Raw genomic sequence first — 13,024 nt, 5'->3', positions numbered from 1 at the left:
AGGGAGTGCAACTGGAGTAAAATCTTAAAACATTAAGATTATTTACTAATTTTTATTATTGCGATACGTGTCCTTAAACAGTAAACAATGAAAGAAATGAGTTCTCTTTTTTAATTCAATAATCAAATGATTTGATTAGTAGTTATTAGCTTAAATACGAAGTATATCTAACAATTCGGAGATTTAATTCATCTCAAATTTGTTCTAACCGCTGCCCATTGCCTATTAACCACTGAGTGAATAATCTTTATCAGTCACCTTTTAATATATCCTGGACTGAGAGCATAATTTGGCGTAAATAATATAAGTATTCTAATCCAAGCTGAATTTTGGGACATTTTCAAAGAGTTTTTAAAATATATTATAATTTACCCTTTTTTACCCCCCGTAGATCCGCTACTGGCATCGACCTTTGGTGTATTTCAATAGCGAAGTAAATTAAGCCCTATCCGTATGAGCAATTAGGTTTCTGAGACTATAAAAGCTAGAGCCACAAAATTTTAATAGAGTGTACGTCTTTTATTACACACTGTATTAGCCCAAGCCATCATTCATACAGAGTTAAAAAAAAAAAAACAACAGATTTTCTTCCACAATATTTCAACTAAAGCATCCTAGGTAGACTAATATTCGTTAGGAATTTAAGCTTATCAAATGTTATAAAAATTGTCTTTTGTATTTTAAATAGGTAAATACTAACTCCAAACTCCGCCTTTTTTAAGGTAGAATTAAAATTTAATTCTTAATTACAGATAAACTGGGTGATAAATGTTAAAGGGTTAACTGATTTTCTTTATCGTGCAATCTAGGAAAAACTTTTTCTGGGCTACGTACAACAGAATTTAGTATTGAGAAAAATGAAATTTCATCTTAGTTGACTTGTTGTTCCCTTGTATCTACTTTAAATAGACTAGAAAGGGATCGTTTGAACCCAAAATGAAAAGCATATTTGTTAGGAAAAGCCTTATCTAGTGCTTTAATTGGCTTTGGATCGATTTTTAGCATCGCAAACTCCAGTTCTAAAGTGCTTATTTTCTATGCATTTATTTAATTGTACAATTATGGGTCTAGCTATAAGATATGCAGTAGAAAAAATCTAACGCACAATACCTATTATACCAAGTAACGCTTAGCGCTATACTTTTTTCTTAAAAAAAGTCCATCTCGCCACAGTTAACATCTAGGAAATCATCATCGTAGCTAACCAGATGCTGCCCCTTTGTAGCAGTGGCGGCTTTGGATGTTGATGGCAGTTCCGTATGGTCCACGAGATTAATGTTGATTCCATGGGTCTTATACTCAGGACTGCTACCCTGTTCTAGGCCTACTGGCGACGGCGGTGGATTCGATACTGCAGTTCAAATAGTTTCACCATTTAAATATATATACAAACGTTTTCTAATTCCAATTCAAACACTTACAATTGCCCGGTTGGCTCTTACTGCTCAACTCGTCGTCCTGCATATAATGTTCCTTCCGAGAGTTCAATGAAGGCAAATCGGTGCTCTGTTTGTTTAGACATATTTTTAGCTCTTCAACTTTGCGATCACGCATAAGTGTTTCTATCTGTTTGCGAGATTTGTTCAAACTCTGGCGGTCCTCTTTAAAGATGGATTTTTGTTGGTCTGGCGTAATATTATCATGATGCTTTAATAGGAAAAGGAATACACCACCTGGTGTACGTCTACGTTTGCCATTCTGAAAATGGATGAAAGTAAGAAGCTGCTAAAATCAATGTCCTTCACCAAATCACCTTGATCATCATGCCGCCGTCAGCCTCGATGCGCTGTGTTTCTCTGTACAACTCCAGTGACAAATCTATGCCCAGAAGCTCAACTATGCGTACTGAGCAGACAAATGGATTAATTAATCGAATCATTAATTATGGCTTAACTTACCCATAAGTTCGTCCTTTTCCTCATACAGTTTGGTGGCCATTTCTTTGGCCACATCGATGGAGTCACGTCCTGCCAATTCGTTAAGATCTAGTATGTGTCGGGGCTCAGAAGAGGCATCCGATGATCCACCACTGGTAGAGGAGGTTCCTCTTCTCGAACGGTGTCCGATCCTATTTTTTGCAGATCCCCGATGAGGATATTCTCCTGGTGGGCGGGTGGACAGACGCCCTCGCTTGTTGGCTGGATGAGTCGAGGACTCCTCGTCCTCGGAGGAATTCGAGAGCCTTCGCTTCAACGTATTTTCTCCATTAAGTCGATATCTAAGCGAAAAGTCATAGTTCTCTACATTGCGATCACTGCTGCTGCGCGTAACGTCACACCCGCGCATATTTTCACTAAGGGCTTCCTCCTGCAGAGCAGCTGTCCACACATTATACTTTTTAAACCGTGTCCGGCTTGGCTGCATTTCAGATTCGGCGGTGTTAAACGGCACTCGCATCATTACCGTACGTTTTATACGTCTTTTTCGATTATGTTGGCCATCGGTGCGCAGTTTCTTGATGCAGGCCTCCTCAGAGGATTCACCCGACGAGGAATCGCTGTTTGATTGTGAATCATCGTCCAGGGGAGTTTGTATTTGTTGGCTTAATATCCTGGCACCTGTCTCCAATACCCTCCCGCCGCCCGTTGCCGTGCCGGAGGGAGGTGGGCGTTGTAACGGTGTGTAGATCTCATCATCGTCGCTTTCTGATAACTAAGGAAGTTAAAGATTGCAAATTAGCCATCTAATGTCAAAGTAATATAGTAATTTTACCTCTCCATCTTCTAAATCTTTGAAATTCTCCATTGACTTGGACTCTGTGATAGAGCTGCCAAATTGGCCTCTTTTCCGTCGAATCTGGCTGTTAAAAAATAATTCGTTTATAACTATAGTCAAAAAATTAATATCTACTTAAAATTGAAGATTTATTTTAGCAATTTATGTTTGGAACTACTGTTAGGCGATGTTATCGAGATATTTGCAAAACTAGTCTTTAGGTTCATATATTTTTATGCACTTTGAATAAACACTATTTTGCACTTTCAAGAAACACTCTGAAATGTGGAGGTTTTTAGATATGGTCAAAAATGTCCTAGTCATCTCTAGCGCAGTTGAAAGGAATTTTAGTTTATCGATGTCGATAAAAGTACCATCGATTGTTTGCCGACTCTAGCGGACACACGTGCAAATCAAAATAAATTTAGCACAATAATTTTTCAACTGCGCCCATTATGGTGCGTGTTAATAACAATCAGCTCCCGGAGAATCTTCCCCAGTTGCAGAACCTGATTAAACGTGACCCCGAATCGTATAGCGATGAGTTTCACATCCAGTACCAGCACTTCCTCAGTTTGCTTGGCGTGTTCGCCCTCAATCCCAGCGAGGAGAACAAATCGCTGGATGACATTGTGATGTTCATTGCCCAGGTGGCACAGTGTTATCCAGAGGTGTGCAAAGAGTTTCCTGTGCACTTGGCCGACCAGCTGAGGAACTACGCCACTGTTCTGGATCCTGCCATGCGAAATTGCTTTGTCAAAGCCCTGATCCTGCTGCGTAATAAGAATTTAGTACCAGCGTTGGACATTTTGGAGCTGTTTTTCCAGCTACTGCGTTGCCAGGACAAGAATCTACGTACCTTCTTACAAACACATATAGTCACGGACATTAAAAATATGAATGCCAAGCACAAAGACATGAAGCTGAATTCGGTAAGGATAAATAAATGAACACTTAACACGTTTTTTAATCTTTTAATTTTCTTAGAGTCTTCAAAACTTTATGTACTCAATGCTCAAAGATGCCAATCCCAAGGCTGCTAAGATGTCTGCCGACATTATGATAGAGCTGTACAAGAAAAACATTTGGAATGACCCGAAGACTGTGAATGTCATTGCAACAGTGGGCTGCTTTTCCAAGGTAACCAAAGTGTTGGTCACATCGCTAAAATTCTTCCTAGGTCACGACGAAGAGGATGAAGAAGGCTCCGGTTCCGATAGTGAAAAAGAAATTGATCTAAAGGGTGCGATTATGGCCAATCGTGTGACCAAGAAAACCAAGAAAAGACAAAAACAACTGCAACAGATCAAAAAGCAGGCCGTAAAGGCGCAGAAAAAAAAGAAGAATGCTCCAGCCTTCAATTTTTCGGGCATCCATCTGATCCACAATCCTCAAGGCATGGCTGAGGGTCTGTTCAAGCAGCTGCAGGGCTCCAACGAGCGTTTCGAGGTCAAGCTTATGCATTTGGATGTCATCTCACGTTTAATTGGTATCCACGAACTGTTTCTCTTCGGCTATTATCCCTATATAACCCGATTTCTTCAGCCTCACCAGAGGCAAGTTACTCGAGTAATGCAATTTGCCGCACAGGCCTCACATGAACTTGTTCCTGGGGACATTGTCGAGCCGATTCTAAAGACAATTGCCAACAATTTCATTACTGAGCGAAACTCCAGTGACGTCATGGCAATCGGACTTAATGCTACAAGGGAGATTTGCATGCGTTGTCCATTGGCAATGGGCCAGGATCTGCTTCAAGATCTGGCCATGTATAAAACATACAAAGAAAAGTCGGTGATGATGGCCGCTCGATCTCTGATTTCGCTTTACCGAGAACAGTTGCCTGCATTGCTGCACAAAAAGGATCGCGGACGACAGACAGAAGCACAAGCTGAGCGGAAGGTTCGAGCATACGGAGAGCGAGAAGTTCATGACACTGTATTGGGGGCAGAGGCATTGCTGAAGAACTCCAAGACCATAGATATCGACAGTGATGAGGATACCGACTCCAATGATGGCGAATGGGTTAAGGTGGATCATAGCGACAATGAAGGAGTGGCAAATCAAGATGAGGATGACGATGATGAAAGTGAGGATGACGATGACGATGACGGCGACGAAGAAGATGGCGAGGATGGTGAAGAAGAAAATGATGATGAGGAATCAGACTCTGACGGAGCTGCTGAGAGCGATCCAGAATCATCCACTTCAAAAGAAAAGAAGAACAAATCTTTAGAAGTCAAAATGCTAAACCAAAAGGAGGCGGCTCAAGAGTTAGCATTGACCCGCATCTTCACCGACGAGGACTTTAAGCGCATCAATGCCGCAAATCTGAAAAAGACGGTTACCAATGCCCGTAAGCGTCCGCTGGAACAGGATCGCAGTGAATTTGTCAAACTTAACAACATTGAAATGATATACAAAAAGCGTAAACACGATAAGGACTCGCGACTCGAAACGGTGCAGGCTGGACGGCAGGATCGTGAACGTTTTGGCTGGAAAGATGGTCGAGTCAACGAACACTGCTCCAAGACCAATAAAGAGAAGCGGAAGACGAAAAACTTTGGCATGTTAAGGCACAAGGCACGCTCCAAGGTAAAGAAAAGCTTCCGCGATAAACAAATGGCTCTAAGGAAACATCTGCTCCACCAGAAAAAGATGAAGTAAAAGCAGCAGCCATAGAGTAATCATATATAACATATATAATACACCAATATCTTTTTTAAAATAAATTAAATTAGGAATTGTAAAAAATTAACATACCATAAATTGTCACACTTATTTGCAATTTTATATTGAAAATTAAGTAAGTTTTATTATTTTATCATGTACATACATATATAATAATATATGTTATTATAAAACTCAAATGGCTATTTTGAAGTTGGTAAATTCAAAAAATTCGATTTTCTGTAGTTGTAGTTGTAGCTTTTCATATAGTCATCTGATTTGATATAGCTTATTATTTGAATTAAGGTTAAGGGATTCAACATAATTTTGGAAAACTCGTATGAGGAAAAAAAAATATGAAGGCGACATCAGATCTTGAATACTTGAACCAATCAGATGAACCTCTTTGAACTCGTCTTGTCGTGCTATCCAAAAATATGCCTGTATGTACATATACTATATAATTTCGGAGCCGCTTTTCTTAAGCAACATCGTTAAATATTTGCCAAAGTGGTCAAGTAACCAGCTCTTTAAATGACTGTGTTTTACTGGAGAGTTATTTATTAGAATTTTTGAATTATAGTCAAATCAAATCAAATTACATATTTAAGAGACAATTTTGAAAGATATAGAGCTCACCTTTCAAAACTTTTTTTGTTTACGATAATCCCCCCGGGTAATCCCCATTTCCATGAGTTTCTTCCGTGGCCCACATTCACATATTCCATTATTGACATATATTTAACAGAATTATTCGCGAGCCCTGTTAATTAACAGCATCATTATTGAGCACTGTCAACTTAACAGCATCATTTACGTAAATTTCGGCAGTTAGCTAATTGTTAATAAATTATTTTAGCCCAACTATGTCGATCTTGCGCTCGAATTACTACGACCATCCCGATGGAGAGGATGCATTCGGCAAGATTGTGGCCACTAATAGATATGCTGTGGCCGCCGGCTTGGCCTGGTCCACAGTCGATGTGCTGACCCTATCGAAGCCACAAGGGTATCTGCCCACTCTGGGACGTTTTGCATATAACACGGGCCCCCTGATGGGCATGGCCACGGCATTTACGCTCACTACATTGGCTGCCACAAATGCCCGCGGAAAGGACGACAAGTGAGTAGTACTGATGATGCAGAAGCAAACTGTTTTCATTGTTTATATTACTACCAGAATCAACTACTTTTTGGGCGGTTTTGCTGCTGGCGGCGTCTTTGGAGCCTGGAAACACAATCATGTGGCTGGACTATGCGCTGGTCTCTTCCTGGGCCTTGCCGGTGTTATTAAGAAGATGTCCATTGAACAGGGTTGGGAATTCTTCCCGGAGCCACCTACTCATCAATACGGTGGCGTGAATGTAGCCGCCAACGACTGGACAATCACTGCTGAACGTCCCAAGAACTGGACAGCCAAGGTGGAAACAGAAGCGTAAAGTCCCAAAGAAAGTGATAACAATTGTTTAGTTTAATAAAAATGTTGTTATGAGATAGAAGTGCAACAAGAATGACTGCTTCTGGCCAAGTTAACCACTGGACAACAACTCGCACAAACTTATTGGCGAAACCAATGTGTCAACTAAAGTGTACGAAAGGAGAAACTCTTTGGGGAACAAGTCACGCTTGAGCCGCGAACTCTCTTTGCAAGAGCTTTTTCTTTTTTGCCAACCCATTTTAAAAATTATGAATGTGCACTTATTCATGTTTGTCTGTTTCTTTACACCTTTTTTTTTTTGGGTCTTTCTCTTAAAATGATCTGTGGAATGGCGCGTTATGAGTCATAAGAAACTGTATATGGATAAGTGTGGACTCCGATTACGTCCTAAATGGGTTATGAACGTGGGTTTTCCCAGAATCCGTTTCTGTTTTATGTCAAGAGATCCTAAGAAAAGGTTCGATTAACCACCAACACATGTATACAGTAGCTCATATAAATCAAACTCAGGGAAAAGATCTTGTGAGCCTCTAAAATGCAAAATTCCTAGTTGGTTATTATTTTGCGGTGCCTTTCTACTTTAACCTTTGCCAATTGTTTGGATTCCCTTTTGGTATCTCATAAGTTTTGCGGTTAAGTTGTGGTCTACACTGTTTTCCTGCATTTTCTTTTAACGCGAAGATTGTTTAGGTCACCAACGGGAAACTCTTTAGGCCTTTGTAGAATTTGATGAGTTTTTTTTTTTTACATAAGATGTATTTTTAATGAAATTGTGTTGTTTCCACACATTTCTACTTGTTTTATTAACCATTTATTTATGCTTAAATCTCAATTTCACCTTGATCGTAAGCACATATGGCACAGATCTCCACTCCCTCGTGCCACAAAAACCAGTTGAGTAACTTGCTTAACCCGCAGGTAAATTAACGTGCGACCCTCCCTTTCTCTTGGATGCTGACTAATTTGTGGCAGCTGTCTTGAGATAGTTGCATCCTCCATTACCCACCCCCATCTCGCCTCCAACCGACCTCCAAGCTGAAGCGAATAACTTGAAGACTTTCGCGATTGTCTGGTGATTTATGGTAGATGAATACTGCGAAAACGACAGGGCGAATGACATCATCATGGACCGCTTGCTTCGAGGAAGAACAGAATGATTGAAAAACACAACAAGAATTTGTTTGTTTCTAGCTCTTTTCTGTCAATTTTTTAACACCAAATCCTATTTATCTCTGATAACGATCTTGTTGCAAGAATTTCACCCAAGTAGTAGAAATTTTGTTAAATAAAATCGCGCAAGTCATGCCAATTTGCTGCCAATTAATCATTAACACCCAAGTCTTGGACTCCATTTTATCTGAAGCACCGCAGTTGAAAATGCCAGACAAACCCTTCACTTGGGGGTAAGGAGGGCACTAATTAGCGTCTTGATAATGTTTTTGTCAAAGCGCGTTTCAGTTGTTGCCATTCAATTGGTTGCTTGCAAAAGTCCAGCATATCGACATGGCGACACTGTGGCACTCGGTCGGTTTAAAAGTGAGTAAAAATTAGGTTTCTCTTTGTTGGGAGAAGTTACACTCAGTTGGCTCAGTCCCTCTGAGCTAAGGTCAAGCTAAACTCCATCAAACCACTGTAGCCACAGAGTCGGCGCGGTATCAGATGCATCCACAATGCGTAGAAAGGGAGATACAAATGCAAATGCAGCAAACTTATAAATATAAATATACATACATATGTACATACATACATGCTAATGTATATGTATGGATGTGTGTACGAACGGGTGTTCGTATGGGTATATCAGATTCACTTAACCCGATCCGCATTGGGGTCATAAGTGCAGAGTAAATAAAATATTTTACTACCAAGACGACTTCGAACGTGCCGCCGCCCAGCAGAAGACGACGAACAAGATGGAAACAAATGAAGTGATTGAATGCATTGGACAGACGCGGAAAAGTGGAATTTGGTTAGCTGAAATGGGAAGCTATTGACGTTCTCAAGTCATAAGCAAAAATGAGAACTCCAACTACGACTTTCACATACCCTAAGGAAGCATTTACTTGTATGGGCTATCGTTTTTGAGCTAAACATTTCTTACTTAAATCTTACAATATCTTTCTATGGTTACATTGACTTGCATATACCCTCTCTGCCTTTTGGCATAGGGTATACAAAACAAAAATGACAAGCGCACGTGTTGGGGGATCTTTAATGGATGATGGGAGAGATGGATTGAATTTTCGTTTCCTTTTCGAGAGATTCAGAGACAGCCTAACATGGAGATGGCGACTCTCACAACGCTTGACGTGTACAAATATCAATTATCCACACTGAGCAGAAGAAAAAAGGGATTCAAATTGTTAATTAATGTATTACAAGCCTTAAAAGGCAAGCATGCGAGGATACTGACCCGAAAGTCACCATAGACCAAGTGTGGAGTAAGGGAAAAGTTTAAATAACACCAGTTCTATGTTGAAACATTAAAATAAAGAAAATGAGGTACACAAAAGTTCCCCATTTCCTTAATAATTGTTGTGAAAATTTTAAGTTTCTAATATGATTTTTGTTTTTATGGTGTACAACACGAGTGTAGTTTGTAATTTATAGCTTATCTGTTGGTGTATAGAATTTTTTTGGATCGAAAATTGAGAAATGTGAATTCATTTTCATTTAAGTAATTAATTCTTTTTGTTTTCCATCTGTCGTCAGTAGGCCGCAGCGATTATATAGTTGCAGCCTATATATGTATGTTCCCAAAAAAGATGCTATCATTTGAAAGAAGATATTTGGATTATATAAAGTTTTTAAAAAGAAAGTTGTGTTAAATAATAAATATGTTTGTCAAATTGTTAAAATTTACAATTTTTCATAACACCTTTACATGGAAAAGTAATTATCTAGTGATCAATTTATCAAAAGGTCTAAAAAAATTTCGTTGATTTCCGGAAATGTCTACAAAACCATCACAAATAATTGGATTATGGTTAATCATTTTTCATATTGTCACTAGATTTGTTTATCACATCTATGCATATGTCACTCGATCGAACTAAAAAATAGAATATTCTATGAAGACTCTGATAAAAAAAGGCTTTTAAAAACGACAAACCAGTGGTTTGTTTTAGCGATTTTTTTTTGTTTTTTTAAATTAAGCAAAGATATAAACAACTTAAAAACAAATTGTATAGTCGTGTTTATTTATTGGGTAGACGTTATTATAAAAAATAATAATAAAAAGTTAAATGTAATACATATATATCAACAATCCAGTTATTGCACAGTGTTGAATTTCTCCGTAAATTAATATACCTAAAAGCTGTTTTGTGACCAAGTTGTCAACGTAAATAATTAACTTTTGCATTGATGCAGACAAACATACATTTAGAAACTGTATATGTTAAAACAATTAACAGATTTGGTAGGCAAAAATGTAATATTTTGGTGAAAGGAAATTAAAATAAAGGTTAATACTTTCGGTCTTATATCTTGCGATTCAGTTTTTAAACAGTTATTGATATCATCAGGAGATGGGGTCAGATTAAAACGCTTACAGCAATATCACAAATGAAACAAATACTTAGAATTACTAAAACTATATAGCAAATTCTTATTCCGACAGACAGATGTCTAAAACTTGTAGATATACTGAAAAACTTGTACTGTCAAAATATCATCCAAATCGGTCTCGAAATTTTCCGCGTCCAGGTTCTCATTAAATGGTACAGTCTTGTCATGGGCACCAACAACAAGGGCAATCGTTGAACAATTTCAGGATGTTGATGGAGTTTTTGTAACAGTTTGTTAGTGCCAAGGTACCTTGGTTAGTAAATGATCTCCCAAATATCAAAGAAGCTAACTTCGGCTGTGCCGAAGTTTATATACCCTTGCAGTCCTTGGCCATAATATTTTTACATGTTCCGAACACTTTTTCTGTATCATCAATGCACAGACAAAACCTTCCAAATATCATTTCCATTTCTTGTTATTTTTCTTCGCCATGCTGCATGCCGCGACTGGCACGCATACACATACAGTTTACGTAGATTTCAAGCAATGACGTAGTAGAGCCGATTTATATTGACTGTAACTTGTGTTATATTTATCCGATCTGATTGAAATTTCGGGATCTGATGTTTTCTATCCAAAACTATCATATTAGTAAATTTCATGGAAATACTCCAATTTTTATGAAAATGATTCCCCTAGAGCTATATGATATAGTGGTCTAATCCTGATAATTTTCATACTCTATCTGCTCCGGGCTATAAGTAGCTCAAATATCAAGTTTCATCACGATAGCTCTTAAGATGGCGGCGTGAAGTTGATTTGCACAGACGGACGGACTCAGCTTCTCATGCTGATCAAGAATATATGTATATACCTTATGGGGTCGGAAACGTCTCCTTCTGTGCGCTACAAACATCTGACCAATTTTATAATACCCTTTGCTACCACTCCCTGAAGAAGGGCAAAACGGTCGCGAGACACAACTAAGTCGAATTACTGATCTTATTGATCTTATCCATTGACCATTTGCCACATTCTTCTTCTTTTCCAGATTTTGTCTCGTTTAACTTCTTATTCTAATCCTAAAAAGCCACTCGCATGGTAGAATGTCATAGGCGCCAAAAAGACTTCTTTTGCAGAGCTAAATTCCGAAGGTTAAAGTTAACGAAGTTTAGGCCTTGTCGGGACTGGACTATGAATAATGATTCTTAACTTCTGAAGTAGAAAGGCCTTAGAAACCAAATCCGCATTCGTTTGTGGTTGCTCTTGACCCAATAAGAAGAAAGTCTACATGCAAATATTACAATAACTTAAAATTTACATATGATTAAACATATATTCCCATTTATGTACCATGTATGCAATTCTATGTACTTATGTTATTATATGTGTGTGTATATGTACATATCTAAGGGAGTAAAACATTAATCAATTGAGAATTCGTCACCAGTGCTAACTTGCAGACACGCAACATTTGCTTCAAGTAAAGTGAAGTTCTTGGGCTTGGCTGAAGGGAGAAGCCAAATCAATTGGAAATGGAGCAGTAATAATTTTCAATTCTAAAGTCTTAATGATGATGCAGAAAAATTGTACGTATCAACAGATCCTGGTACACACTGGATTCACTAGATTCCCCTGCCCCATCTTGGAGCATATTTTCTTGAACCCAAGCTTCTCATTTACAATATGTATATACATATATGAAGACTCAAGGGCATCATAAATACTTGCCTATTCGAGTGGGGCATTCTTCTATGGAGCCCATGGTTGGTCTCTCAAGTGGCTTCCGTTGGAATAGATGTACATGTGATAAATCTGTGGCCACGACTAGACGGACTTGGGATCGACTTCTTGCTGTGACTGATGTAAACTTCAGTGGCCATCCGCCATCCATCTTGCTCTTTTAAATGGCAATCGATACGCAAGTCTCAATTGATAAAAAGAACTTCACCATTTAAATCTGATTTCTTCAGATTCCTTAAGTGTTCTTAATGGGAGAAGAGTTTGAACTGCAACCGCATTTATGAGCACACAAAGTGCAATGGCCACGATTTTGGAAGCTTTCAATTGTGGGGTCTGCCTACTCTTCGCTTTTCGGTTCATCTGTTCCTTTGTTTCCCCCCTCATAACCAATGCAGATGATGCTGGTGGCCCAACGACGAAATCTCTGCATCGGCTATTATTAACAATTCCATTCATTTCTCTTTGAACAATTTTGTACGCTACTCTAATTATGAAAATCTTCCGAATGAGTCTGTCTACCATTATTTCTCACGCAATTGATTCAATTATAGCCAGAGTCCAATCAAAATTCAAATCAAAAACATTTATACTTTAATTATATTGAATCAGTTTTCGAAAATGTTTATCATATTCCTAATCGTATCATATAAAAGGGTGTATTCATTTTAGGCCAGAAGCGTGAAACTTATAAGGAAAAAACAACATATACGAAATGAAGTATATATGTACACCCATACATAAATTTATGACCTGCAGAACCTAGTACATTCGATGCCCCCACGTCTTCAGGCAGTACTAGATGCAAATGAAAGACACACCAAATATTAGATCTTAAAAAATAATATTTTCCTAGTTTTAAGTTGACTTCAAATAATTGTTTGCATTTTGCAAAGAATTAATTGACAGTGTGAATTTCGACGACTTTTCTTTTTTTGTTTCTTTTGCATG

General features: G+C 38.4%; 3 protein-coding genes across 3 annotated transcripts; 2 read left to right on the top strand and 1 right to left on the bottom strand.

The window, feature by feature from the left end:
• Nucleotides 1-948: 948 nt before the first annotated feature.
• Nucleotides 949-2,790, bottom strand: LOC6652425 (phosphorylated adapter RNA export protein). Its single transcript, XM_002074779.4, has 5 exons — nucleotides 2,713-2,790; nucleotides 1,899-2,652; nucleotides 1,754-1,845; nucleotides 1,422-1,698; nucleotides 949-1,351 (listed from the first exon to the last, which is right to left on the bottom strand). The coding sequence occupies exons 1-5, from the start codon at nucleotides 2,743-2,745 to the stop codon at nucleotides 1,149-1,151; spliced, it is 1,359 nt and encodes a 452-aa protein (XP_002074815.3). The 5' UTR covers nucleotides 2,746-2,790; the 3' UTR covers nucleotides 949-1,148.
• A 296-nt stretch (nucleotides 2,791-3,086) lies between these two features.
• On the top strand, nucleotides 3,087-5,473 carry LOC6652426 (protein SDA1 homolog). The gene is made up of 2 exons (XM_002074780.4): nucleotides 3,087-3,647; nucleotides 3,703-5,473. Exons 1-2 carry the CDS (start codon nucleotides 3,171-3,173, stop codon nucleotides 5,380-5,382), a joined length of 2,157 nt encoding a protein of 718 aa, XP_002074816.1. The 5' UTR covers nucleotides 3,087-3,170; the 3' UTR covers nucleotides 5,383-5,473.
• Nucleotides 5,474-6,181: 708 nt separating this feature from the next.
• Nucleotides 6,182-6,884, top strand: LOC6652427 (NADH dehydrogenase [ubiquinone] 1 alpha subcomplex subunit 11). Its single transcript, XM_002074781.4, has 2 exons — nucleotides 6,182-6,508; nucleotides 6,566-6,884. The coding sequence occupies exons 1-2, from the start codon at nucleotides 6,252-6,254 to the stop codon at nucleotides 6,822-6,824; spliced, it is 516 nt and encodes a 171-aa protein (XP_002074817.1). The 5' UTR covers nucleotides 6,182-6,251; the 3' UTR covers nucleotides 6,825-6,884.
• The last annotated feature ends 6,140 nt before the right edge of the window (nucleotides 6,885-13,024 follow it).

Source organism: Drosophila willistoni, assembly GCF_018902025.1.
Source record: "Drosophila willistoni isolate 14030-0811.24 chromosome 2L unlocalized genomic scaffold, UCI_dwil_1.1 Seg168, whole genome shotgun sequence".
Classification (NCBI taxonomy): domain Eukaryota; kingdom Metazoa; phylum Arthropoda; class Insecta; order Diptera; family Drosophilidae; genus Drosophila; species Drosophila willistoni.
Note: the sequence above shows the minus strand (reverse complement) of the source record. Positions and strands in the feature narration are given on the sequence as shown.

Coding starts and splice junctions, on each gene's coding strand:
- LOC6652425 (XM_002074779.4), bottom strand. CDS start 2,745: ATGGAGAATTTCAAAGATTTAGAAGATGGAGAG. Junction 1,846..1,898: donor GGAAAAGGACGAACTTATGG/GTAAGTTAAGCC, acceptor TTGTCTGCTCAG/TACGCATAGTTGAGCTTCTG. Junction 1,699..1,753: donor ACGGCGGCATGATGATCAAG/GTGATTTGGTGA, acceptor ATCCATTTTCAG/AATGGCAAACGTAGACGTAC.
- LOC6652427 (XM_002074781.4), top strand. CDS start 6,252: ATGTCGATCTTGCGCTCGAATTACTACGACCATCCCGATGGAGAGGAT. Junction 6,509..6,565: donor GCCCGCGGAAAGGACGACAA/GTGAGTAGTACT, acceptor TATTACTACCAG/AATCAACTACTTTTTGGGCG.
- LOC6652426 (XM_002074780.4), top strand. CDS start 3,171: ATGGTGCGTGTTAATAACAATCAGCTCCCGGAGAATCTTCCCCAGTTG. Junction 3,648..3,702: donor AAGACATGAAGCTGAATTCG/GTAAGGATAAAT, acceptor TAATTTTCTTAG/AGTCTTCAAAACTTTATGTA.